This window comes from Alligator mississippiensis, chromosome 4, assembly GCF_030867095.1.
Source record: "Alligator mississippiensis isolate rAllMis1 chromosome 4, rAllMis1, whole genome shotgun sequence".
Taxonomy (NCBI): Eukaryota; Metazoa; Chordata; order Crocodylia; family Alligatoridae; genus Alligator; species Alligator mississippiensis.
In genome coordinates this window covers 152,961,172-152,988,426 of record NC_081827.1, presented here as the reverse complement: position 1 = coordinate 152,988,426, position 27,255 = coordinate 152,961,172, and the positions used below count along the sequence as shown (strand labels likewise).

The window sequence follows — 27,255 nt, the reverse complement described above, 5'->3', positions numbered from 1 at the left end:
ACTGCTGACTTCCAAAGGGGAAAAACAAAATCAATTATCCTTTGATGCATGTTCTTTGTAAAAGTTAAAGAACTGGAAAGCCAATCACAGAAATGCAACTCAAAGAGGGAGAGATAAAAAAGAATTTGCCTTCAAGCCTCAGCAGAACCCTGCTGCTGCTGTCTGACATAGACTTTCCATGCATACATCTCTCATGTTACTTTTTACATTAGATCTTTTAAAAAAATTAAGTTCAAGCAAAGTTTCACAGGAATCAGGGTAACAGTTACAGCAGGATAAGGCATCTTCACCTGCTGGGAAAGAAAACCATCCTGTTAAAACCAAAGGACAAATCCCTCTGCATGTGTCACAATGAGAGTCTCCAGACTCGCAAGTATATTTTTAGTGATTTTATTTATACAGGCTGTATGCCACAGACACAACATATTAAAAAAAACGGTATATACACACTAGCCCTCACTGCCCTCCTTGTGTACATGAGCAGATTTAAAAAATGAAGCCATTCTTCAGGGAGCAAATGTTTTCCTAGAGAATCAGAATTAAGTACAAATCAAATCAGTCACCCCTGCTCTATTCATTTCAACAGTATCTTAATAAATACCCCAACTTGGGGAAAAATTATTATAAGTTTGGCTCTTTCCAGACATGGAGCCAAAGTCACCACATTTTAGCTCTGACAAGGCAGGTCTGACTAAGAACCTGTTTACAACAAAAAGAAAAAACAAGTTTATATACAGTTTCAACATGACACAGCACATGTTGGACAGTCATTCGGCAATTCAATTTTAATAAAAACTGATTCCAGCATGTCTTTGCTGAAATCCACTTTTTTGCCTTAGGGGAGTACTGTATATAAAAAAGAGCAGTTCTGACATCACCTCACACTGTCTGAAGAAATAAAACACACAAAACTTTATATAGAAAAAGTCTGTCTGTAACATCTGTAACCATTTAGGTTCACAGACTGAACTGTGCTGCAGAGTAGATGTGGTTAATTACCATTTGATATACTAGCCGTCAGCGCACAGGAGACAGTGATGAAAGATAAGACTTGCAGTCTGACCTGTACCATCGCCCAACTACAACAGATGCTTTGGTTGGGTTTCCGAGGATCTCTTCCGCCTGAAAGATTTGTGCAAAGCCACAGATTCTAAATATCCCCTCACAGATGGCTGGGGCAGTTTTTCATTTTGAATAAGGGACAAACAGTTACAATGAACAAGAAAATGTGCAAGTTAAGGAGACTGAGCATGAGTAGTAAAGCCTACCAAAAATACTTGCAGAGCAGTGACAAGAGCATTAGTTGACTATCAATCCCTCTTCAGATCAGCTAGAAAACAAAGAAATTCCTGCATTTGAACATCCAGTCTCATAGGAGAACAGTTGCTCTTCAGACCATTACCTCATTTCTAAGCTTTGATGCTTAGTGCCCAGATTTGAGAGCCTTCAGTTTTCAAATCCTTGGAAGTGAGAAGATTGAAGTTCTGTAGAGTTACTTCTGAAGTGGACACAATACAGTGGAGAGAGCTAGGAGATCAGAAATGGCCCATGAAACTGTATCATCTGAGGGGCTGATGACATGAATCAGTGACATCTAGAGCTTTTGTCCTCAGTGAAAATACTGGCAGCGTGAAAAGGAAATGAAACAAAGCATGACCTAGCTATGAGCTCAACTGCATATGCCCTGAAGAGGAGATTTTCAACACTGACAGACTCTCAGGTGTCACAAGGACTCTGCCAACAGCAGCCCATACCAGAAGCAAGCTCATCGACGCCTGAATGCACGCGAGATCCTCCATGCATTGGGCTCCTCATAACGATTGTACAAGGGCTCCAGCCGCTGCTGCTTCTTCTGTTTGCTCAGCTTAGTGGGATCGGAGACCTTGAAGAAAGCTGGTGCAAATTCCACCAGCCAGCGTGGGTCAATGGTGGTCACTTCACGCATATATTCTTTTGTGGTCAGCACCAGTTCATGATACACCACCCTGTAGGGAGAGAAGGCAGCACTGATGCCAGATGAAGAGGAAATACACACTTCCTAACAGAAAGAGGGTCCTTAGATTTCATCAGCTATGACAAAGGGAGTAGTCCAAGCCCTGTCCTCCTGAGCCTAGAACTCATCATCTTCCTCTACACAGTCATCAATCTAGAAGAGCCATTCCCTGCAAAAAATCCCTTTTCCCCCTTCTACTTCTGCTGAAGTACAGACCTGCTTGGTTCCAATTAAGGAGCTCCACTGACTACTCTATGCTACAGGGCAGATGTACAGTAGGAAAGCTGAAAGCATGGCAAGGCAGGACTCTGGGTCCTTGCCTTGCTTTCCAATAACCATAGCATTCAATTTGCCTGCAAGCCTGTCAAAAGCTGCTCAGAAGCCTATTTTAAAGATGGATCAGAACCTGTCCCTCACACTGTTCTCATTCCATTCTGTAACTTTGATATCAAAAGCCCATGTTTTGGTCTGTTTTATGAATGATCCATGCCCAAGGACTTTTTAGCTCTGAAATACACACTGAAACTCAGAATAAGGTATCGTAGCTTTCCTTACCATTCCGGTTGTCGGTTGAAGAGAGCACTAGATGGGTGAATATAGACCACCTGCTGGTCAATGAGAGTCCGGTAGCCTTCCTGGGGATCCTTCTTTGCTGCATTTCGGAAGAAACCGCTACAGATTGCTTTCTGGACTCGAACTGTTGCCTTTCCACAGGATACCACATCCAGCTTGTGTCTGCCAGGCAAGAACCAAAAAGGAAAGAATTTAGAGGCCTTTCCAGTTTGGTGCACAAGAGATGCACACAAAAATGCCAAAATTCTGAGTTCTACTTGGGTGCGGTGGTATAGAACAAGAACACCAAGAATTCCAAGAGGGAGCCAGTTCTTGTTCTCTACTGGATTTTCTCACCTGTCCATGATCCCCAGCATTTGTTTACGGATATCCTGTGCCCTGCGCAAGGACCGAGCCTGGATAAAATTCTCATAGCACCAGGGGTTCGAAAACTTATTATTCTTCCAAGAGTTGTAAACAGCCAGCAGAGTGAGATGGTCACCTTCTGTCTGATGAAACTTCGCTTTCTTCTGGTCAGCAAGCGCTTGTTTGTCCTAATACACAAAACATGCTTCTATCATACACCTAAAACTCTTATGGAGATAGTACTATATACAGCCAATAGAGAAACCCTGGTTCTTTAGAAACTCATGGTGCATGTTCCTGTTTATTATTGAAATGAACCATGGAAGGCTTGGGACAGTGCACAGCATCCCGATTCTTAGGGCGCGTCCCCATGAAGGGGAACGTGCGTTTCCCCAGGGAAAAATAGCAGCAGCACATATTTGTGCCACTGCTAGTTGTTCCCTGGCAAGGCCTTGCATGTGTGCTCTGGTGCACAGCAAATTGCCCCGGGTAGGATAGGGCCAGCCCAGGTGCTGGCCCCAGTAGCCTTACCTGGGGTCCTAGGGGCCTCCTGGGGCTGCAGCAGCAGTGATCTGGGCACGTGGAGCCTAGTCAGCAGCCAGTGTGGGTCTGGCTGGCCAGGCTCCGATTTTGGGTGGCACACGCTTCAGTCATATGCACCACCCCTTTTTTTTTGGCGTGGTTTTTTTTTTTTTTGACACTTGGATCTTCCCCTAGAACGAGCTCCCTCTGCTCCTTTCCCCCCTTCCCAGTCTAAAAATGGGAGCAAACTGGGAGGGAGGAGGGGGTGTTGGTAGGGGAAACCAGTGAACTTCTGTCGGTTCCAGGGGATCATTGTAACTCAGAACACTTCCTGCAGTGTTCTCAGTTACAGCGGGGAGCTACGCTTCTGTCTGTACATTATGTGACCCAATAAACCCTTTAATTATGGTCTTGTCTGAGGGAATATTTGCCTCCCATTTTTTCTGATGCATTCTACAAGTATGACAACTAGACTACTATTTCCTGCTATGCACCCAGGCCTTGCCATACACCTGAATTCCTTACCTTTGGTCTGTAGAACACATTCTGTACAGATAGCATAGAGACTATAGTTAACATTTCCTCGCTGCAGCCCAAATGTACAGACATGATCAACATCTTGCACAACATTGGCTCCAAAGGAAACTCTGCCATCTGCAGAAATAAAATGAAAAACATCTCTCTTCAGTGGCAACACAGAAAGGCTCAGCCAGGCCTCACAGTCTTAGATTGAGATAAGTCTGGCCTATTTTTTGAGATTCTAACTAAAGCTTAATGGGAAAAGACTAGACCTTTCAGTGTTTCCCTAGCATGACAATACCCTTTACCTCCCACAGAGTATATGGCCCTGGCCATATACACCAGCACAAGTATAGCCCAAACCCTACAGGAGACTTTTAGTAACTGAAGGAGTGTCTACATGAAATGCCATGTCACCACAGTGACAAGCTACGGCAATGTAATTGGTTGCTTTGTCAACAGAGTCAGTGAGCACAAACCGTGACACTGACGCTATGTCGCTGTAGCTCAATGCTAGGGCAATGCTGCATCTAAAAATAATTATGTGCCATTGGGACTGTGCAGTACCAAATGCAGTCAGGGGCATGAGTAGACAGTCTGATAAAATTAAATTAATTTATAATAGAAAAGGGCACCTGCCCCTTGGGAGGCAGAAGATACATTACTTATTATTACTTTGCAGTAAAAACTGATTGCTAGAGAAAAACACAGGTATGGACCCATTTACAAATCACCAGATCATGGTAGGGAGAAACAAGAAGATTTGAGAAGTGACAGGGGCAGGCTTCTCAGTGGACAGTTCCAGCCAAGATGGCCTAAGATTTAACATACTCTGCGCCCAAGTCGAGTGAGTAGTCCCTCATCGTCCAGAGCTCCCAAGGTATATAGTTGTTCCATGGCGGTGATTAAGGTTTCCATTGGGGGAGCATCCATAAAGTCAAAGGAGAGCAGATCATTGATCCCCATAGCCTGAAAGAAAGCGTGAGGTTAAGAGGGACAAGAGAAGAAAAAGGAAACTAGGGTTGGTATACACAGATATAAAAGTGTCAAAACGTTTCAAGAGCCAAAACCAAAGTCAAAGGGGGTAACTGAGAGGCTCTTGCCCAAGAGTCTTGCCTTTATCTCCAATGTAACTACACAGGCATGATGGGCAAGTTAGTCATTCCATCCCTCAGGGTAAAGTTCTGGTAAATGTAAGTAGCAAACAATCCAGCACCAGTCCAAGTAGATGGGTTTGGCAACCTGGTAGTTGTTTGCTTGCCATTTATTACTTTTGCCTCTTGGTCAGGCACCGAGATAACTGCAGCTCTCAGACTATATGGTCTTTTCTGTTGCTCCAAAATGTCTGGGATCTAGAAGGTACATACCTTTGAATAAGCCATACCCAAACAGAGATTGTGTTAATGCTGTGAAGCAGTGCCTAAGAAATGCTACTGTATTTTATTAAAAGACTTGATTTACTAGTTCAAACATTTCTCCATGCTACTATGACTTCTAGCAGCTTGCATTTCTACAATTTCAAACAAATCAGGTTTTTCCAATTTTGTAAGTTTTGGAACCTGATATCTACTATATCCAGTATGAGTCTAAGTTAGATTTCTTGAGGAGGAAGAACCTCAGAGCAAGCTGTAGCTTTGCCAGTGGCACAGTCTTTCTTCCCAGCCACTTGCATATACTAAAAGGGAGTGAGATTATTAACAATATTTAATAAGGCTCATAAAGCAGAGATTAAGTTACTAAAAGCTTTATGTTCAGGATGACTTTATATCAGTGAAATAAGACACCAATTGCTACCTTGAGAGAGAGCACTGTACTGGCCAAGTTAGTTCTCTGGATTTCAGGCACGTTGGTGGTCAACATTTCATCTCGATAAGCACGCTCTGTGTAAAGTCTGTAACATTTTCCTGGCCCTGTTCTCCCAGCTCTTCCTGCTCGTTGCTTTGCTTGGGCCTGGAAGATTTAAGAGGTAACAACATAGCTCGGTAAGAAGGAACGAGTTGCAAGGACAGGTAAACATTAACTAGAGCAGAGAATGAATCTACTAAATTAAGTAGAAGAGCAATCAAATATTTATTTCCAGTTCTACTCACCTGAATGCAGAGATATTGGCAAACTTCCAAATTAAATTTGTATATGACAAAGCTGGAAGGGTTTGCAAATACTTAAGAATCATAGAAAATTAGGGCTGGAAGGGACAGCAAGAGATCATCTATTCAAAGCAGGATAATTCCCAACTACATCATTGCAGCCAGAACGTTGCCGAGCTGGGCCTTAAAAACCTCCGAGGATGAAGATTCCACCACCTCTCTAGGTAACCCTTTCCAGTGCTTCACCACTCTCCTAGTGAGAAAATTTTCCTAATATCCAACTGAAACTTCCCCTGCTGCAACTTGAGACCATTGCTCCTTGTTCTGTCATCTGCCACCAGTGAGAACAGTATTTCAGTAGTCTCCAACCTTTTTAAATAGATCACCTTCAGCATTTAAAAGCAACCCAAGATCTACTGGGCACTGCCACCCACAACCAGCAGGTAAGTCGGGGGGGGGGGAGCAGATGGAGGGAAAATTAATTGGGGTTGCGCCCCCCACAGCAGGTTAAGTCCCACTCAGCCAGGGCCCCACTCAACTTACCCCTGCTCCTGCCTCTGCAGCACTGTCCCTCACCACAGGGGCCTCGATCTAGCCCCTGCCCCTTCCCGCCCCCATGGACTGACCTGCTGGGCTGGGGCACACCCATGCATGCATACAGGCACTCAGCCCCCCACCCCAGGCTCAGATCGATTCCAAGAGGCTCCAAGATCTACTGGTGGATCAAGATCCACTGGTTGGTGACCACTGGTCTAGCTCCATCCTCTTTAGAACCACCCTTCAGGTAGCTGAAGACTGCTATCAAATCCTCCCTCAGTCTTGTCTTCTGCAGACTAAATAAGTCCAGTTCCCTCTGCCTCTCCTCAAAAGTCATGTGCCCCACCCCCCTAGCCATTTTCACTGTTCTTCACTGGACTCTCTCCAACTTGTCCACATCCTTTCTGTAGTCAGGGGCCCAAAACTGGACATAGTACTCCAGATATGGCCTCACCAGTGCAGAATAAAGGGGCTTACTTCCCTAGATCGGCTGGCAACGGTCCTACTAATGCAGCCCAGCATGCTGTTAGCTTTCTTGGAAACAAAGGCACATTGTTGACTCGTATCCACTGTAACCCCCAGGTCCTTTTCTACAGAGCTTCTGCTTAGCCAGCTGATCCCAAACCCATAGCAGTCCATGGGATTCTTCTGTCTTAAGTGCAGAACTTTGTACTTGTCCTTGTTGAACCTCATAAGATTTCTTTCAGCCCAGTCTTCCAATTTGTCTAGGTCACTGAATCCTAGCCTTACCCTCCAGTGTATTTACTACTCCCCCTAACTTAGTGTCATCTGTGAACTTGCTGAGGGTGCACTCCATCTCATCTTCCAGATCATCAAAGAAGATACTGATCAAAACTGGCCCCCAGGACCCTGGGTCACTCCACTTGATACCGGCTGCCAACTAGTCCATTCATCCAATTCATACTTCCTTAGCTTGCTTGCAAGAACGTTGTGGGAAATCATAACATAAGCCTTGCTGAAGTCAAGGTATCCAGGTTGTAGCTGTATTGGTCTAGGGGCAAAAGGAATCAAAACTTGTGGAAGGGGTGATATCTTTTATTAGATCAACTAGATATTTGCAAACAAATTATTTTATTTATCTGCAAGCTTTCAGGCACACACACCCTTCATCAGCAAAGGAGAGGGCAGATTGTAATATATGAGTTTTCATTTCTACCTAGGAGAACTTTTACAATCTCTGCTCTTTCCTATGCCTGATGAATGGTGAGCATGCCCAAAAGCTTGTAAATAAACAAAAAAGAATTTGTTTGCAAGTATCTAGTCGATCTAATAAAAGGTATCAACCTCTTCCACAAGTTTTGACTCCTTTTGCTAAAGTCAAGGTATATCAGCTTTCCTGGATGCCTTTCCCCCTCAGACTGGCCTCCCAGAGGATCCTGCCCATCAGTTTCCTGAAGGAGTCAAAGTCTGCTTTTCTCAAGTCCAAGATCCATACTCTGCTGCTCTCCTTTCTTCCTTTTGGTAGAATCCTGAACTCAATCATCTCATGGTCACTGCTGACCAAGTTGCCATCCACTTCTACATCCCCCATCAATTCTTCCCTGTTTGTGAGCAGAAGGTCAAGAAGAGCATGGGCCCTCGTTGGTCTCTCCAACCCCTCCAACACTCTCTAAAAACTTCCTAGATTGAATGTGTACTGCTATACTGCCCTCCTAGCAGATGTCAGAGTGATTGAAGTCCCCCATGAGAACCAGGGCCTGAGATCCGGAAACTTCTGCTAATTGTCTGAAGAAAGCATCATCTACCTCATCCTCCTGGTCTGGTGGTCTACAGTGGACACCCGCCATGACATCACCCTTGTTGCTCTCCTACTTTAAAGCCCTCCTCACTAGGTTAGTGAGCCTGTCAGCAAAGATGCTCTTTCCTCTGCCAGATGGATCGTGCCACTTTCTAGCAATCTTTCTTCTTGGAACAACATCTCCTGGTCAAACAAGCCGAATCCCTGCTGGCAAAACCACCTGCATTGATCTGCAGGGTGCATCTGCTCCTGCCTGGGCCTTTCCCCTTGACCAAGGCACCTGTGCCCCTGTCCTCTCACCCTTGCACCTGGAGCCCTGGAGTCTATCTTGATCTGATCAGGATCACTCCTGGCATTAGTGCCCACATGGATGAGCAGCATGAGGTAGCAGTCAGAAGGTCGGATGAGTCTCGGTAATCCTTCTGTGACATCTTGGATCCAGGCTCCAGGCAAGCAGCAGACCTCCCGGGACAACAGGTTAGGCCAGCAGATGGATCCCTCCATCCCCTGAAGAAGGAAGTCTCCAATCACCCCCACCCATTGCTTCCTCTTTGTGGCAGTGGTCTCACTCCCCACCTTGGAGATTCCTGGCCTGACCTCTTCCACCAGTGGAATGCTCTCCACACCTCCTCTATTGTTAGTGCTCCATATCTGTTCCCCAGGCAAACCACTTCAGGTGGGGATGATGACTTCCTTTTGCTGCCAGAGATGCTTCCAGCTTCCACCTTCCTGGGAGTCCATGCCCCCTTCTTTTTCTAGAACCACCTTTTGCAGTCCTTCCTCCAGAGTCCTAGGGGTTTCCTCCAGCATTGAATCAGTGAAGTCCTCATGGCAGAGGATGCTTCAGAGCCTTGCCACCTCCTCCTGTAGCTCTCTTGCCTGCTCCCTGAAGGACACCACCCAGAAGGTACCACTCATATCACAGGCACTCCCCAACCTGGCTAACACTGGAAGGAACCTGCAAGCCACAGTCTGCACAACACCAAACCAAGACATGGATGGAAGTCTCAACGATGTATGGTCCTGCCTGGGCAGACATCTCACAGGTGCAAGCAGAGGAAGAGCTGGAAGTGGCAGTGGCTCTGGGAGTGTGACATCCTCCAGTCATCACCCCGGGTCTTCTAATCTGTTGCCTCTTTCCAAGAAGACCTTTCCTAGCAAGCTCCTCTGTAGACAGCCTGTTTTGCTGTTCTTTGAGTCTGAAGTGTTCCCTTTTCCCTGAAAACCTCTTTCTGCTCAGCAAGTTTACAGTGAAGGAATATGAGACAGAGTTTTCAAGCAAAGTCCCTAGCAAACTCCCCCTCATTCTGGACTCTGGAATTTGAAGGCCACAATTAGAATTCAAAGGTATCCTCATAGACTGGAGAACTAGGTGCTAGAAAATAAAACAAAAATTCACTAAGAACAAATATAAGTTAGTACATGTAGGGAATAAAAGACAAATATATAGATACAGAACAGGAAATGACTGGCTAGACAGTAGCTCTGCTGAAAAGATCCGAGGGATGTGGCAGAATGCAGTCAACACAAGCTAACAAGCTAGCTAGTACAATGTAGTCACCAAAAAAACAAATGCAATGTTATGCTGCATTAACAGGAACACAGTATGAGACACAGGAGGTGATAGTACCATTCTACTTGGAACTGGACAGGCCACACCTAGACTAAGTATTGATCAGGGATGATTTAGAAGTATCAATGCCTGCAGTAGCCTGGGAAGAGCAACAGAAGAAAGTCTAGGAGACCCCCCCCCATATGCTCTCATTGGAAATTGGAGAAGACCATGCTTAGCAGCAGAACAATGAAGCAGAGTTCCACAACTAACTTGGTTATGAAACAAGATTAAGTAACTTAAACACATTTATGGAGGGGATGGAGTGACAGAAAGGGGGATTCTGCCTCTCCAGTTCAGATGTGTGATGTTATGCTTGCTGTCCCCAGGTTGCAGAATAGAGGTTGTTTTCTCTCATGCTTCTGGGCTTTGTGAGTTGTCACAAGGGACTGGGAAGAAATGTTTTCCCCTCCAGGGAACGGCACATAAATCGAATTCATATAAGGCAAACTCAGTTTACAATGAAACAGGTAGGGATGTGTTCCCACAGCGGTGAGGGAGGGAGGGAGGCTGGGGCTAGGGAAGGGGTGGGGAAAGGGGCACGGGTGCAGCCCATTCGCTGAAAGCAGGAGGCATCTGCCGCTCCTGGGGTTGCAGCAGGAGCGGCACTGAGTGTTTTGCGGCGCTTGGAGCAGGCAGTAGCCCCACTGACCCCACTGCTCCACTTCTCCCCACTCACCACAGCCCCTGCTGCAGTAGCCCCAGGAGCAGCCACCACCAGCTGCCTGGAGCCACTGGGCTGCACCGTGCCCCAAACGGCATTGTGCAGCCCAGCAGCTGCAAGCAGGTGGCATCTGCCACTCCCATGGCTGCAACAGAGGCAGGCAGCAGCTTGCAGTGGGAAAAAAGCAGGCTGGGGCCGGCGGCGGCACCAGGTTCTTCCCCGCTCTCAGCAGCAGTGCAGGGAGGGCAGGTTGCAGGGGCCTACAGTGAATTTTGGGAGGGGGACTGCTGCCACCCCATTGATTCAGCCTACCCTGAGCACCGGGAAGAGCCTAGTGCTACCACTGGCCCCAGCCTGCTCACAACCTACTGCAGGTTGCTGCCTGCCCCTGCTGTAGTTCTGGGAGCAGCAGACACTGCCTGCTTGCAGCCGCTGGGCTATGCCACGATGGGGAGTTCAGGGTACAGTGCTCTGGGGAAGCAGATCCTCGGGGGGTTTGGGGCATGGCGCAGCCCAGCAGCTGCAGGCACTGGCCACTCCCAGAGCAGCTGCAGCAGAGGCTGCAGTGAATGGGGCCCTGGCCCCATGGCCCTTTCTCCTCCCCTCACAAACTCTCAGACCTACCTGCTTGTGGGGGTGGGAGTATACCTATGCCAATCACATAACAGCAAATTTACCTCACATATAATGAATTTCTGGTATAAAAAGGGTCATCACATAAGAGCAAATTTGCATAAATCGAGGGAAACCTGTACTTCCTTTCCTTGCAGTGGCAAGACACTGACAGTGCCCTTGTCCCTCTGCTTTACCTGTGCCAAGTTAAGGTGTTCTAGATTTTTCATGGTATTGGGCCTGATAGTTGTGAGAGAAAGGTTTTTCATGCAGTTTTGTTTGAAATAAGCTAGAGACACTTATGGTTTAGAAAGGGATGATCCTGCCTTGAGCAGGAAGTTGGACTAGGTATGATTTCCTGAAGTCCCTTCTGGTCCTACTTTTCTATGAAAAGCATATGAAGCATACCTGGGAAATTGGTGTAACAACCAGCTGATCAATCCCAGTCTTCGAATTATAAACTTTCTGTTTCACAAACCCAGGATCCACCACATAATAGATTCCATCAATAGTCAAAGAGGTCTCAGCAATGTTGGTAGCAATGACAACCTGCAGACAAGAGGAGTACAACCCAATATTAGCATCTAGATGGCAAGCAAACAAGACCAAGTCAAACTAGTGCTACTCAGTCTAAACAAACCCTTTTTATGTGATATAATCAAATAACTGAAGATACAGCTGTTGCAATAAAAAATGTTATTATTAAATCTTTTGTCTGTCACTTGTCAAAGGTGCCATCTTCTGCCAGCACGCATGGAGCAGATTTCTCCAGCTACCCAAACTTTAACTATCTGCAACTTATTTTTCTTTTAGATTTAGAGCAGTGAAGTCAACAACATGGAATGCATTGATAGAAACAAAGAAAGGCTTTTTGCTACAGAATTTCATGTGTTCTGGAAGATTATTTTTTGCCAGACACTACAACATCACTTGTATAAATCCAGAACTCATCCCAGAATGTTTCAAGGGATGTCCTCCTGCCATCCTCTGAGAGGTGCTTTTAAATACACCCAACAGAAACTTAAGCCTTTCTTTGAAGTTAACAAGGTCATTAAATGGCAGCATTTAGAAAAAATGTTTTGCCGTACCAATGTTATTTATAACACTGATCTGCATGAAAGCATTTGGGATGCTGAGTGAACAGTTAAAATAGAACAAAATTTAAGAGCCAAAAACTCTGTGCAAAGAACACGGCAAAAAAGTGCTGTGTGTTAAACATGGTAAGAGCCACTGCTCCAAAGCCTCACAGCAGCCTGTAATTACCTACCTCCCCACCTCATAACACAAATGATTCTGAATGCAATCAACAAGGTAATATTGCACTATTGGGTGAAAACAGTTTCACAGTTGATCGGGTCAGAACGGACCTGAGCAGATCATTGAGTCTGACCCCCTGCCATGGGCAGGAAAGGATGCTGAGGTCAAATGACCCCAGCAAGGTGATTATTTAGCCTCCTTTTGAAGACCCCCAGGGTAGGAGCAAGCACCACTTCCCTTGGAAGTTGGTTCCAGATCCTAGCAGCCCTGACTGTAAAGGAGTCCTTCCTGATGTCCAGCCTAAATCTACTCTCAGTCAACTTATGGCCGTTATTCCTAGTTACTCCTGGTAGTGCTCGGGGGAGCAGGGTCTCTCCTGTTCCCCGCTGGTCCCCCTTGGTAGAAATAGGCTTTGGCTGGAATTACCTTCCGACTGCCTGGAGGAGCTGGGTCAAAGATTCTGGTTTGCATCTCACTGGGTAAAGCTGAATATACTGGCAGGATAATTAACTCTGGCACATCAGGTCCTAGTGACTTCATTCTCTCATAGAGGATCTCACATGCAGTGTCAATCTCTTCCTGACCAGTAAGGAACACCAGGATGTCACCTAAACAAGGGAACCACAAACATGAAAATTAATCCTGCTCTACACAGCCTCTACCTACCAACTCCCTCTGCCTCCTTTCCTCTCATTTTTCCCATGGAGAAAAGCCTCTTCCTTAAATGTTCTCTTTGTCAAGCCATATCACCACATGATAAAGGTTCAAACCATTCCCAAGGTTTTATCCCACTCACCTGGAGGCTCTGTTAAATGGATCTGCATGACTGTGATCAGACTGGCATCCAAATAATCTGTCTCTGGTTCTTTTGTGTACAGAATTTCCACTGGATATGTTCTGCCAGGAATCGTGAAGATTGGAGCTTCATAGAAATACTGAGAGAATTTCACAGCATCTAATGTTGCTGACGTTACAATAAGTTTCATATCTTGCCGTTTCTGCACTGTCTGTAGCAGGAGAAAAAGGTCCCAGGTCAAATTAATAGTAACATACGCAATGGTAAGAGTTTAGAGAAGTTCCTTTACTCAATTAGATTGCTTCAGATAACAAGAGACTTCAGTCATTTCAGAGGGCTGACTAATTCTTGGACTCACTTTAGGCAGAGGAGAATATACCATGAGTCCATAAGTACCACAAGAAAGTGGTCAGTACCTCACACTATTTAAAAATTAAAGTCACATTTAAAACCTTTTTTTTTCCTTCCTAACCAGAAAAACTCCCTCCCTTTTCCATATTTTAAGGGAGTTCCTTATTTATCTCCATAAAATGTCCAGAATTCCTGAGCTTTCTCTTTTGTTACTAGTACTCCATTTCACTTACAGTAAGACTTAAGGGTAGATGAGCTACTCTTATAGAAGGTTAACCCTATCTTAATAAAGATCCTTTTAAAGCAATAGGATAGGTTTGGTTTAAGTGTCTCTTCCTTCCCCCATTAATCCCTTTCCAGTTACAACTGCAGAGAATACAGGAAGCTCGCATATGGAAGGGGTCAAAAGGTTTCATTACCTTTTTCAGCAGCCCAAAGAGCACATCAGTGTGTATAGTCCTCTCATGGGCCTCATCCAGCATGATGATGGCATACTGGGTTAAGTCAGGATCAATGAGACATTCCCGCAGTAACATACCATCTGTCATGTATTTGATGACTGTCTCAGGGCTGGTGCAGTCTTCAAATCGAATTGTGTAGCCAACCTATGAAAAAAAGAGTAACATTGGGTTTGAGTAAATCATGATTTCTCTTCCCTTTATGCTAAGCTATATAAATCAAAGTCAAACAAAGCTGTCAGAACTGCTAATCTCAAACTACATGGTCATGCCAGCCCCTCATTCCCAGCCTATCTGAGGACAGTTTGTTACCCTATTGCTGAGAGTTGCTGCTTTCTACAACCTCCAGACCAAAATTTACCTCTTGTCCCAAACAGCAACCGAATTCTTCTGACACTCTCTTGGCAACAGACATCGCAGCCACTCTGCGAGGCTGGGTACATCCAATTTTTCCTCTTGACGTATACCCTGCCTCAGCCAGATACTGAGTGATCTGTGTTGTTTTCCCAGAGCCTGTCTCTCCGATAACAATCAGGATCTGGTTGTCATGAACTGCCTAAAAAATAAAGCATTAGTGAGTGCTTGTTAAGATTAGGTAATATAGTATCTATAAAACTGGACTGAATCCTCATGACTCATGCTGACCCAAGCCATAAGCATTACTTGTTAAGTAAAATCAAGACTAAGCCACCAGCAACCTGCCTGTTTATTCAGGTAATGCAAGCCCCTACAAAAATTTGTCACTTGCGACCTTGCTTCCAAGTTCAGCCCTACCTGTCACTTCATTAATATTTATAGTGAAATAACAATTTTGAGTTAAAATTTCATTAACAAGCAAAGGCAGGGGCATTTGTATCAGTTTCATCCATTCTAATTAAAGACTCTTGCCTGAGCCTTACCTGAATTAGCTGCTCCTTAAGTCTAAAGATTGGGAGGCTCTCCCTCTGCTCAATTATGGAAAGTTGGGTCTTTTTACCGTACGAAGCTTTGTTGCCACCAAATGCATGTTTCTTCCACTCTGGGATATCGTTGGGCATCATCCCAATACCCCGCATGTTGGCAGCTATTTGTCTCCCATCCACTAAAAAGGAAAGATAATTTTATTACTGCATTACAGTTGACATGACAGAGCTAGACTAGTAATGAATGGCATACAATAAAATGGCAGTTTACAGATCACACTACAAACTGCACGTTTAAACAAAGAGCAGAGACTCTGGGATCTTGATCTCAATTCTTGTCCTGCTGGTATTTTTACCATCCTTCCACCTGGACATCATTTGATAATACACATGAGCAACATGAAAGCTAGACACCAGAGGGAAAATGCCTTTTATATGAAGGAGCCACAAAGTGAGTAATCCCCAACAAGACAGGTATTTTCTGGAACTGTTCAGCTATCACAATGACTAGCATAAATAGATACAAGTCAGAGTATACCATCAGGAAGAGGATCCACCCAGTGAGTGTTGAGTCCCATGGGGATAGAATCCATCTCTGCTTCCCTTTGGGCTTGTTTAAGTTCTCGCCTTTCTTTGGCTAATGCACTCTGCATCATTGCAGCTTGGGACAAGGAGCCATCAGGATTCTGAAGAATAAGAACATGAAGGTGTGTGTGATATTTCTCTGAACTATACAGTTGGTGCAATAAAAGTTATCACCAAAAGCCCTGACTTCTCACATATTTCCAGGACCATCACAACTACAACACTCCAACCCTACTATGGCTGTTTCAAGCAGAGCCCGATCTTGGAGTCTTAATGATTCCTTTGAGCCCAGTCTATCTACTTCAGGTAGTGAAAGGGATTAGATGTATCAGTTAGTTCAAGGGATTTTAACTCTTCTGCATTTTGCAAGCTCCAGAATATTTCCAGTAGCCAAATTTCCAGGATGCCAATGGTCTTGAGTACAAAGTAGGATCTTATCTTCTAATCAAGGACAAGATTAGCTGTATTGTTGGCAGGAAGGATGGTTTCCCCACTATCCTGTCCCTAGACTTAAAAAAAACAAGAGAAAGAATGGGACAGAATAGTACCAAATGGTTCAATATTTTCCAGTGAAATGTTGGCTGCATATTAACCTTGCCATAGTCTTCTATGCCATTCCTATGCCATAGTCTTGTTTCACTGATATCATGTAAGTGAGAAACAGCTATACATAGTAAAGGAAGGATCTGGAGCAGAGTGTTGCAGGGCTCTAAATAATAAAGCTTCCATTTAACTGAGCACTTAGGTAAAACCAGCATGCAGTAATATTTGGTCAGAAATGTCTTACCTTCACTATTTTGATGGGACTCATATCCATACTTTGTTTGGTATGTCCTCGCAAGAATGGTGGCTCTTCCTCAACCAGCTCAATCTCAAGGTCCTCATCTAAAACCCACAAACAATGCAGATTTAACAAGGAGATAAACAGCCTCCTGCAGCTGATATTTCAGTAACAAGAGAATGACCATGTTTCCTGTGTGTCCTGCATAAGGGTAAAAAGTGTCACAGATGCAAGGAGTGTGTGTCTGGCCAAAGCCCACCACTATCCAGCACTACTCACAGGTCCAAGCAATTAAGACTATTGCTAATTATGAATCTCATGTTTGCTTCCATCAGAAGTCTCTTTATGTATACATGATATACCCAGAAACACAAGGATTTATCACACTCCCAGAAAAACTACTAGACAGCATTACCTTCCTCATCATCAACTTTAGGGAGAATCCCAGTCTCCTCATCAAAGTCAGGAAACTCTTCTTTGGATAGCACGTTAGCAGCAATCATCTGGGGGAAGGATGAAACACTGAGGGTTAGATCCAAGACACAAATATAATTCAAAGGTAAATTGTCCCATTGAAGAGTATGCACTTCTCATGAAACAAAAGGTGTTCCAGGTCACTATGGTAGTAGGGGAGGATAGAAGTAAACAAGAAAAAAAAAAAAAATCTACAGGGGGTTGTAGACTTCTCCTAAAAGCATTTAAAACTAGTCTGAATATAACAGGTTCAAGTATATCCTAGGGCAGAGATTTTCAACCAGGGGTACACGTACCCCTGGGGGTACTTGGAAAGGCCTCAGGGGGTACTCGGCAGCAGGGGCCACCACCACTTCCATCAATCCCCCCCCCCTCAACCGGCTGCCAGGGGACTGCTTCCTTCTTGACTGGATACTGGAAGTACAGACCCAAAAAGGTAGAAAATCCCTGCAGTAGGGAGCAATCCTGCATCATCACAGTTGGACTGAAAGGCCATACTAAAATGCTAGTGAAAGCAGCTGAACTGATAAGTAACAGGCTGAGAAGGATATTTAGAATACTGACAGCACTTTCCAATCAGAGACAAAAGAATAAAAGGCTTCACAATCCATTTAGTCATCTAGTCCCTGACCAAAAGTTTTTCTAGGGTCCAAATTACTGACAGAATGATTTGTTTTAGACTTTGTCTAAGGTGAGGTCTGGTCAAGTCTATCTAAAATCTAAAAGGCAAAGCTCAGGAAGTGCCAAGTTTTACAAAAAGAAGCTTGCAATGAAAGGAACAGGAACTGCTGAAAAAAAAAAAAAGACGCACTAGATATAAGCTGAAATTCCCCTGCAGTAACATCAGGAGACATCCTTTCACCGCAATACATCGGTATCATATTGTACCTGTTTGATTTCCCATTTTTCAGGGTCTGAAATCCGGGTGAGGCGCTTCCTTTCAAGGGTATCATCTTCCACTTCAGGGGCATTCACCAAGGAGAGGTGACTGGGTCTGTCTGGGTTCCTCATGGAAGTCTCTTCATTGGTCTCTCCAACCAGGTTTCTCCGTCGGTTTGGATTTAAGTCTTCCCCAGTATCTTGATCAACATCCTACATCATATATAATTGACAGATTTATTAATCAGGAGTCTGCCACTTCTTATACACCTGCTCTGACATTTTCTCCTACAGCAGGGGCATAAAAACAAGTGTTTCTTCATTTCCAAGGGGGGAGGCTGTATTTCACCACCTGCTGTTTTACAAATTGGCAGCTAAAAAAGGCAGCCAATGGCTTGTAGTTAGGAGTACATAGTTTCTATTAATTTAAAGTAAAATGCCTTCCTCATGCATGCAAAGAACTGGAGGCCTGCCTGGGCTGAAGAACCGCTGCCATCACTCCATCCTCCCACATCCCCTCGGAGACACCAGCCCAGACACCATCTTGGCCACCCAAGCAGAAGGACCAGGCCAACTTGCAGGACATACATAGCTGGCAAGCCTCCCCAGGTGGCCATGCTCAAGGGCAGCCTTTGGTGTTGCCCTTCAGTAAAGGCCAAGGCAGGGATGGAGAGTCTTTCTGTTATGGTTCTTCTGAATTTAATATTATTTTTGTTGTTAGAGGGGAAGGGGAAGAGTGATGTTTTCTGGAATAGCCATAGACCCTCTGTAGAAGATGGACTGCAGTCTTGGGAAAGACACTGGAGCAGCAGTGTTAATTGCCATGGCTCTGGGAGTCACAGAAATTAATACTGCTGCCACTCACCCTACCACCAAATTTCCAGCCCCAAAGGCCAGATCATTGGCACTCCTGGTTTACAGCAATATATGAAATACCAAAATTTCAAATACTATATCTTTCCTATCATTTGATCTTTCTAGAAGAAAAGTGAAACTCCATGCATACCTTCATACTCAGGCTGGTTTTGGACCCGGTAAAAGACAAAACTTTGACCTTTACTCTTTGCCCTTTGCTCACAACATCAGCAACATTAGCAACACGTCCCTCTCTGCGAAGCTCAGAAATATGGACCAAGCCTTCCCAGCGTTTCCTGTGGACACACAAAAGAAGATAAATATAAAATACCACATATTATTACTGAATCAGACTTTCATATCATTTAACTCCAGCGTGTCTTAAAATGTTTACAAAAAAGCAAAAAATATTTTGCCATGAAAACTCCCTTGAAAGGCAAACATTGTTTACAACCAATAGCAGCTGTGAAATGCAGGGTGCATCACTGCCATAGTTTGTTGAGCCTGATAAGATGCACTTTTTAAAAATGTTTATAATGCACAGAAGAAAGGTAGAGGTAGGTAATTAGCCGTGTTAGTCTGAAGTCAAGAAAGCAGGGCAGGGTGGCAGCCTACAGACTAACTGGTTCAGAGAGAAATAAGCTTTTGTAGGTGATAGCCTGTTTCCTAAGATGCTATTAGAGCAAGGATGATGATACAAGAAACAGTAACAACTTGTTCTGAAAGCCAGACAATACCTTAGTCCTTCCAACTGCACAAAGCACCCAAACTGCATTATGCTCGTGACTTTGCCATTGTAAATATCTCCAATGGAAGGCTCTTCAGGTGGAGGTCGATCCACATGCTTGTCTCTCCATCTCTCTTTGCTCTTCACAGAATAGTCCTCTCGGTCCTTACGGTCCCTGCTGGGACTTGGGCTCCTGCTCCGTGAGCGATACCTAGATTTCCCTTTATTCTTATCCCGAGTCCTAGAATGCGACCTGGAACGTGATCGGTGCCTCCGCTTCCTGTCCCTATCCCTGCTGCGACTGCGACTTCTCCTCCTCCTCTTTGCCCTATCAAGCAAAAATTAACAATCCATGTTCAATTTCCATACAAAGACAGGCCACGTTGAAAAACACACCTGCTAATAAGCCACTGTCCAAGGACAGGGTGGATAAAAATCAACAATTTTTTAAAATAAAAAAAAAAAAAAAATTTTAAAAAATCAGGGTTTTTTTTATTTAAATCAGATATTTTTTATTTAAATGTATTTTTTTTTTAAGATGCTTTTAAAATAAATTAAAACTATCTTTATACAGGTTTAAGATACCTTAAAGATCAAAGAAATCATCATGGAATAGGGACTATAACTTCTAATTATATAGTACTTGAGACAATATATTCATGTAACCTTTTTAGAAAAGTTTTATAAATATAGTCCATAGCATGTTGTGGTATATTAGGGGCTCAATCTTAAAGGGCTCCCGGAGACTCCTCTACCAATTCGTAAAGATTAAAGAAAAGCACTCTAACTCAATGGGACTCAGTGCTCAGTCTACAGATTCCCATTAAGCATTCCTGTGATGCTTGGTTTCAGTTCTCAAACTGTGGATTTGAGTCGCCAGAGGTAACATCCTTGTTAACAGCAGTATATGGAGATGAGAGCTAATAAACCTGATTACTAGGGGTGTGCGAAACAGGCTGTATTCGATTTGGATTCAGCCAGAATCAGGGACAGTGATTCAATTCGTTGATTCGGATCACTGTCCCCGCTTTAATTAGAGCTAAATCCAAATCTGAAGATTCAATGCTGATTCAGAGAGTCAGTGATTCAACCATAGACACAGCTTTAAATGTTTTTTCTACATATCTTGAGGTACCAGGTGTGGCTCATGAACACTGCGATGCTGGGGTGGATGGAGCATCCCAAGGGGGGGGGGGGGGGGGGCTGCGTGCTCAGTGGTGAACCTGAAAGTAGACCGGAAATACTTCTGGTCCACTTCCAGGCCCACTGGGGAGCACACAGGGGGCTCCCCACCCTTCACCTCCCCCACTCAGCAATCAGCTGCAGGGGGAACCTGGGTGCCCCCCCAGACCCAGGAGACACCAGTCCAGCAATGGTTTGGAAACTTACCTGTGGTCACTATTCCTTTGTTTTTCCCGCACATCAGCATTAGGCATTAAAGCTTCAAGTTCTTTAAGAGCATCAGCTGCCACTTTCACATCATCCTCATCCAGCATAGCCTGCAGAGAAAAGGAACATCTTTTTAAGTAAACTGATTGAAAACCTGTCAAAGAGCTTTCGTCTCTGCAATAAGACAACCACCCTTGTTGTTATTGTCATTAAGGAGGAACATGAGGGAAAAACAGCTCAGAGAAAATGTGACAAAGAAAATATGATATATAGGTAAGCATAATGAAGTCAAGAGTCTCAAAGGGAACCCCTTCTGGACCATAGGGTCACCTGCTCTATGATTTGATTAAGAACTTCTTCAGAATAACCTGCTCTATGATTTGATTAAGAACTTCTTCAGAATAACTTTTAACACCAGCACGTGAACCCAAATGTGTGAGTTACTAACATCCTGAATGACCCAGATTTTTATCCAAAAACCTAGACAAACTAGATTGTCTATAAACACATGCTTATTAAGAGTTCCCAGGTTAATTAATGTCAGTCTATGAACAATGCATTATATTCCCGCTGCCTCCCCTGCACAACACCACCTTCCTCCCCCATCTCCTCTGACCTGCACCACTTCCTGTACCATCCTGTATCTTCTTTCCTATTTCCCTGAACTTTTTTTTGTTTTGGTTTTGCTTCTTCCCACATGCAACCTTGTTCCCTGGGTGGGCCCTTCAATCCTAAGGTCCAAGTACTGTGTCTATTTCAAGACCACTTTGAAGGAAAGGGGTCTGTTTCTGTTCTGTCTTAGATGCCAAAGTGTGATCCCATTTTACACTGCTCAAGTACCCAAAAAAAGTTATGCCAAAGGCACCTAGGTCCTCCCTCCTGCGCTCTGCTTTCTGTCACTTGGTCTTAAGACTAAGATGATGTAAGAATGTTGTTTGTTTTTCAGGGACCAGAACAGAGTGGAACAAGTTCATATTTAAACACCTAGTCTATGAATTAGGATTTGGCCCAAAGTGTTCTATAGCTGTATCAGTGCTGTCACATATATCAGCATATGAAGCATCATGCTGCATATTATATTGTCTGAATTCAAGTGTAAATTCCTCAGGATAGTTGCATTGCTTTTGTGGGTATCCCACAAGGTTACATGTGCACTGAGTGCTATGTTAATAGCCCCCAGCAACAAAAATCTGGTAATCTGAAACCAAATATTTTCTTCCTACGCATTTTGTGTTTTCACAAGAGGTGCACCAAAAGAAATGTTTTGGGTCGATACCAATAGCCAATTTTTAAGAAGGCATATTGACTGATACCAATCCTATTTCCAATATGCAGCCTGGCAGCTTGAAGAGCTGTGTTCGGCTGGTAAGTCTGTAGTGGTGGAAGGGAAGGGGTATGGAGTGAGGGCAGATCAAGGCCCCTGCGGTAAGGGAGGGAGTGGGGCTGGGGCAGGGCAGGGCATGGGTGGGCTACTGCCGTGGGCTACGAGGAGGGGGGGGTGGGGGGCCTGCAAAATTCACCATAGCACCTCCAACTACCCCTCCCAGCACCGCTGCCCACCCCCCAGCAGCAGTCTGCCCTTGCCCTGCGCAGATCTGGGGGTACATGCCCCCTGTGCCCTCCCAGGGTGCGCACAGTGTTGGGACCCACTCCGTCCCCTCCCTGTGACCCCCGGACAAGCCACAGCTCTGTCCCATGCCTCGTCCCACCCCACCCCGGCTGGGAGGAATCTGTTCTTGCCCTGGCCCCATTCCCTCCCTCACCACGGGGGCCTCGATCTACACCCCCCCCCACACACACCCTTTCCCTCCCCCTTCCTCTTCCACCACAACAGACTTACCAGCTGGATGCAGCTATCCAAGCTGACGGGCTGTGCTCCTCGCCAGCTACATGCCGCACTGCGGCTGTGCACATGCACAGGGCTTTTATCAGCCATATTATTGGCCACATCAGGCAAAAAAAAAAAGCCGATTTCTGATATAGTCAATTTTCTTTATATTGGTGCCGATCCGATATTGAACCAATGTATCAGTGTGTCACAACCCAAAGTTGTGATTTTTTGTTTGTGTGCGCGCTTCGGCATCGCTAAATTATTTCCCGCCAATTTGTCGCTTTCTTTGCACGGTAGAGTTCTCTGCTGCGGGAGAGAACTCTGGTGCAATGGGGGATTTCCCGCCAGATTACAGCTTCTTTGCAGTGTGCATCTCTTTTGCATCGTAGTGATACACGCTGTAAAGAAGTTCCCGCCATTTGTATTAGGATTCGCACCACGTTATTGGCCCATTCCTAATGTAGGCACACGTGGCGGCTAGCGATTGGCTTGCTAGCCGTACAAAAAGCTTGGGTAGTTTCCACCCAAGTCGGAGGGGGGAGGATGAGAGAGATTCTGTGTGAAGATCTCCAAGCGCTGCGGACCCTCGCGGACCCGACGCGCCTCCCCTAAGCAGGCGATAGAGGCAATAGAACCGAATCTACGGAGCTTTCGCTTCTCGCCTCATCCTGTCGCCGAGCGCAATCCTAGACGTATCCCTTTCCTGTAACTTCGGACCCGCGGAGCCTAAGTAACTCCGGGGAAACTTTTCAAACCCAACTTAACCGGACCCGCAGAGCCTAGCAAACTCCGTGGGAGCAATCGATTTGTCATGTTCCTCTAGTGAGGATCCAAGCGGGAGCTGTGCCTGGAAACCTGTCCAGCCTACACCAATACCATCTTTGGGTGTAAGTAAACAATCTTTTCAATCAACCATTATGCCTCCGTAACTAATTCTAACTCGCGTGCGCTAAACCGCCCAGCGATTCTCTCCAGCCCCGCGTGCCTGGGCTGCTGGCCATAGCCCGTGTGCAACGAAGACGGGTCCGGTACGACCCCGGTTCACCCCCGGCTTGCCCAGGGCGGCCAGAATGGGATCGGAATCACCGCTGCACATGGCGATGAGGGCGGGATCGGGGCCCGGCCCGCACACAGTGCACCTCTAGTTTTCACTTCTCAGGACTGATAATGGAATGGATAAACACTAATGTTGATATGGCAACTGAAAACCAAGGGGGAGCAAGAGCAAAAAATACACATCACAGCTTCACATATTGGTTGTTAAGGTATGAAATTGTTTCCTTACTCTGATGTTGGGATTATCTGGCCTGCAAAGAGCTGGGAACAGTTCCTTCAGCTTTTCCTTTTCTGTTTTGGGTTTAATAATTGCCTCTGGATTAAGAACAAAAGAAGCATACATAAAATTTGTTAGAAGTTTATTTTTATTACTTGGCTAAAATAATTGTCTTTGTCATTTCTGAAAAAGGGATAAACTTCAGCTTTGTGCTAAATGTTAGCTTTACTGAAAATTTTGTAATATTTACATTAAAAGATAACTACATAATCTCCCACAAAAGACAGCCTAATTAATTAAAGATTATAACTTTCTTAATCCTGCATTTAATAAAAGAAATCTCTCAGTAGCCTAGAAGCTCTGTCTTAACACCTCAAATCACACAAATTTCTGCTGTAACAACAGGATATATGGAACACATCCACAAAACTATGAGGAAGGCTATCCCAGTCAAATCCAGATTAGTCAACAAATAATTAAAGAATTAAACAGTTTTCTATTCTGTTGAGAACAGCTAGATGGCACTTACCTTTGCTTGTAGATGGCTTGGCTGGGGGACGCATCGTCTGTATGAGGCGTAACAAATTACTAACAAGGGAGTCCTGAAAAATTCAACAACAACCCCAAAGACATTTTCAGAACTCGTTGTGGAATTCTTGCAAACTAACACAGACTATAAAACAGTGACAAGTGCTCAATTTCAACTTCTAAAGATGAAAACTCATGTAGAAGTAAAGTTGGGTAGTCCAGGAATTCACGTGCAGACCATAAAAAGTGTAGTTCTTTTGTACAGAAACACAAAAAAAAGTCTTGATTGTAAAAACAGTTATGAAATTCCATTTAAATTACTCTCCCGCATATCACTGTTTTTTTTACTCTTTCAGCATGATATTGGAACACCATAAACAAATTTTAATAAATATTTGTTTTCACACCAGTTGATTTTCCTGCACTGCATGTGCTCACCAATGAGACACCAAATAGTCCAAATGAGTCTTCAAGATTACAGCGTGCTTCATATAAATCATATCAAATATTGTTAATAAAAAAAACCTGTGCTGGATAGAAGTGTTTGCAAGCCGAGATACACAAACTACTTTTCAGTAAAAACAGTCGCATGTTAATTAACAAACACTTCAGCTTTGTAACTTTTTTTAAATAGAAACTGGCTTTTACAAAGAGTCTCAGGATAAAGAAAGGACATGCAACAGGGTCTAAATCTCACTTACTGTGAACTCGGCGCCATTCTTTAAAAGGACAGCTTTAAATGTGTCAAATGTAGTGTTTTTCTCAGCAAGATTTATCACAAATTCCGCTGTGAAGGAAAAGCAGTAGAGTAAATTAAACAAAATTAATGGAAGCAGATTCAAACATGTTCCATTGTGACGAAAGATAGCTGGCTTGGCAACCCAAAATAGTGAAATCTCCCATCTATTCATCAGAAAGGTGGAACATAGCCTTCAGCAGGGCAGGCTTTTTGTCTTGCCACTATCTCTGGTTTAATTTTGAGAAGCCAGACCTGGAGGAATCACATCTAGGTGAGAGAGAACTCATTTTCTAAGTAAGCATGTAAACACTCTGAGGCAAAAACCATCTTTTTCTTCTGTGCTGTATAGGGCTGAACACAATGGTATCCTAGGCCATGACTAGAGCTTATAAGTACAGTCACTAAACAACATCAAACCATGGAGGGGAAAGGTGCAGCACAGGCTCTCCTTAGCTTCTAGTGACACACTGACAAAGCTGCCTGGAGATGGTGCTCTTCAATTACAAAAGGGTTCACAAATAATCCAGGAAGGAAGGTATGAGCTATGAGAATTCACTCTACTAGGAACAAAAAAATGATTTCCTACAAGAGCCATAATGATCCTTCCAGCAGGGAAAGATGGCAGATGCTCTCCAAAAGACAGGACCTGCAGCGGCACTACTTCACATGAGTATATCACTTGAAGAAAAACCTGACTTGGCAAACCTGCCATAGCAGCAGTGTTGAGCTGAGCTCTCACCAGGTTCTATTAAAACCCCAAAGATATGGTCAGGACTCATGGTGGTTTTCTTGCACAGGACCATGATAAGTGCTCAATTCCAACTTCTAAGGATGAAAGCTCATGTAAAAGTAAAATTGGGTAGTTGAAGAGGCAACCCAACTTTACAACTTTTACTTTACTTTTAGTCACGTGCAGGCTATAGAAAGTACTGACCACATCCCCTCTGCTCTACGGAGAGAAAACTGAGCAATGGCTCGGACCTGAGGCCAAAACGTAGCACCAAGTGCTTGAGCTCCAAGAATAATAATTACTATTGAGTATCTATAGTGCAACAGGGCCTGGGAAGCCCCACCATGCAGCAGGACTCTGCTGTGCTCAGGTCCAGTCAAAGATATATGACAAAAAACAGTAGCCAGAGGTGAAGGCATGCCAGAAAACAGTGAGACGCTACTGACCAATACGACAGGCAGTGATCGCGGCACAGCCCCTGCCTGACCCACATAAACACGGTGTTAGGCCTGGCAGCAAAGGAGGCACTTTTTGGTGCACATTTACAAAGAGCTCCTCTCCAGCGTGCAGGGGCAACACGGGGAAGGGTCTGGAAGCACTTGGAAATGTGCCGAGCAGGCAGTGAGGGCGAGGGGGGGAGAGGGGCTGGGCTGCCTGATCAGCACAACTGATCTCTTGGCAGCAGCGCATGGGCCGCAGGGAGGAAAGGACCCAGCCGCAAAGGGGCTTGAAAAGGAAGGCGACCGGTCAGGAAAGGGGCAGAGGGCCGACGAGGGCTGAGGGAGGCGGGGTCCCTTGTCAAGCCACAGGCACTGGGGGAGGTGGGGGAGCCTGTGCGGGGGAAGCAGATCCCAGCAAGGGGAACGCGGAGCCGGGCCAGCTGCGCCCGCAAACGACGGCCCGGGCGGGGGGGGGGGGGACGACACAACAGACCCGGCTCCGCGCGGCTCACCCAGGTCCTTGTCGTTGATGCCGAGGTGGTTGTCCAGCTCCGTGCACACCTTGGACACCAGCGACAGGTACTCGAGCTTCGCGAGCTCCTCGGCGCCCACCAGGTCGCCCATGGCCGCCGGCCCGGCCCGGCCCGCCGCCCGGCACTTCCGGGTCCCGGGGAGCCACAGAGAGGAGGCGGCGGGGCCAGAGCGCCCCCTGTTGTGCCGGCGCCTTCGCCGCTGCGCTTCCCACAGCCACCGCCATGCCACAGCGACGCCGGGTGCTCCAGACACCCTGGCTCGGAGCTCCCCCTGGCGGCCATCCCGCAGAGCGCGCCCGGCGGCCTGCTCCCCGGGCCCCGGACGGACCTGGCAGGTGGGAAAGGGGGTGCAGATGGTGAGGTGCCTCCTCACGGAGCGCAGCGCAGCACACGTTTTCTTTCCTCCGCGGAAAAAGAAACGACGAGCTTCGCTCGGAGCCCAGGATGGCTGTGCCTCGGCTCAGTTGAAGCAAAGACAAATGCAGCTTTATTGGGCTGTGTGGG

General features: G+C 45.3%; 1 protein-coding gene across 1 annotated transcript; it reads right to left on the bottom strand.

The window, feature by feature from the left end:
* Positions 1-374: 374 nt before the first annotated feature.
* On the bottom strand, positions 375-26,883 carry DHX8 (DEAH-box helicase 8). Its single transcript, XM_006266375.4, has 23 exons — positions 26,731-26,883; positions 25,011-25,096; positions 24,311-24,383; positions 23,794-23,879; positions 20,678-20,787; positions 19,299-19,616; positions 18,713-18,857; positions 17,716-17,919; positions 16,769-16,856; positions 16,360-16,457; positions 15,526-15,673; positions 14,985-15,166; positions 14,447-14,641; positions 14,047-14,232; positions 13,277-13,487; positions 12,907-13,088; positions 11,632-11,772; positions 5,747-5,902; positions 4,784-4,921; positions 3,959-4,087; positions 2,903-3,099; positions 2,549-2,728; positions 375-1,985 (listed from the first exon to the last, which is right to left on the bottom strand). Exons 1-23 carry the CDS (start codon positions 26,840-26,842, stop codon positions 1,766-1,768), a joined length of 3,585 nt encoding a protein of 1,194 aa, XP_006266437.1. The 5' UTR covers positions 26,843-26,883; the 3' UTR covers positions 375-1,765.
* Positions 26,884-27,255: the final 372 nt, after the last annotated feature.

Coding starts and splice junctions, on each gene's coding strand:
- DHX8 (XM_006266375.4), bottom strand. CDS start 26,842: ATGGGCGACCTGGTGGGCGCCGAGGAGCTCGCGAAGCTCGAGTACCTG. Junction 20,788..23,793: donor CAGATAATCCCAACATCAGA/GTAAGGAAACAA, acceptor TTTTCTCTGCAG/GCTATGCTGGATGAGGATGA. Junction 15,167..15,525: donor GGTGGATCCTCTTCCTGATG/GTATACTCTGAC, acceptor TTTCCTTTTTAG/TGGATGGGAGACAAATAGCT.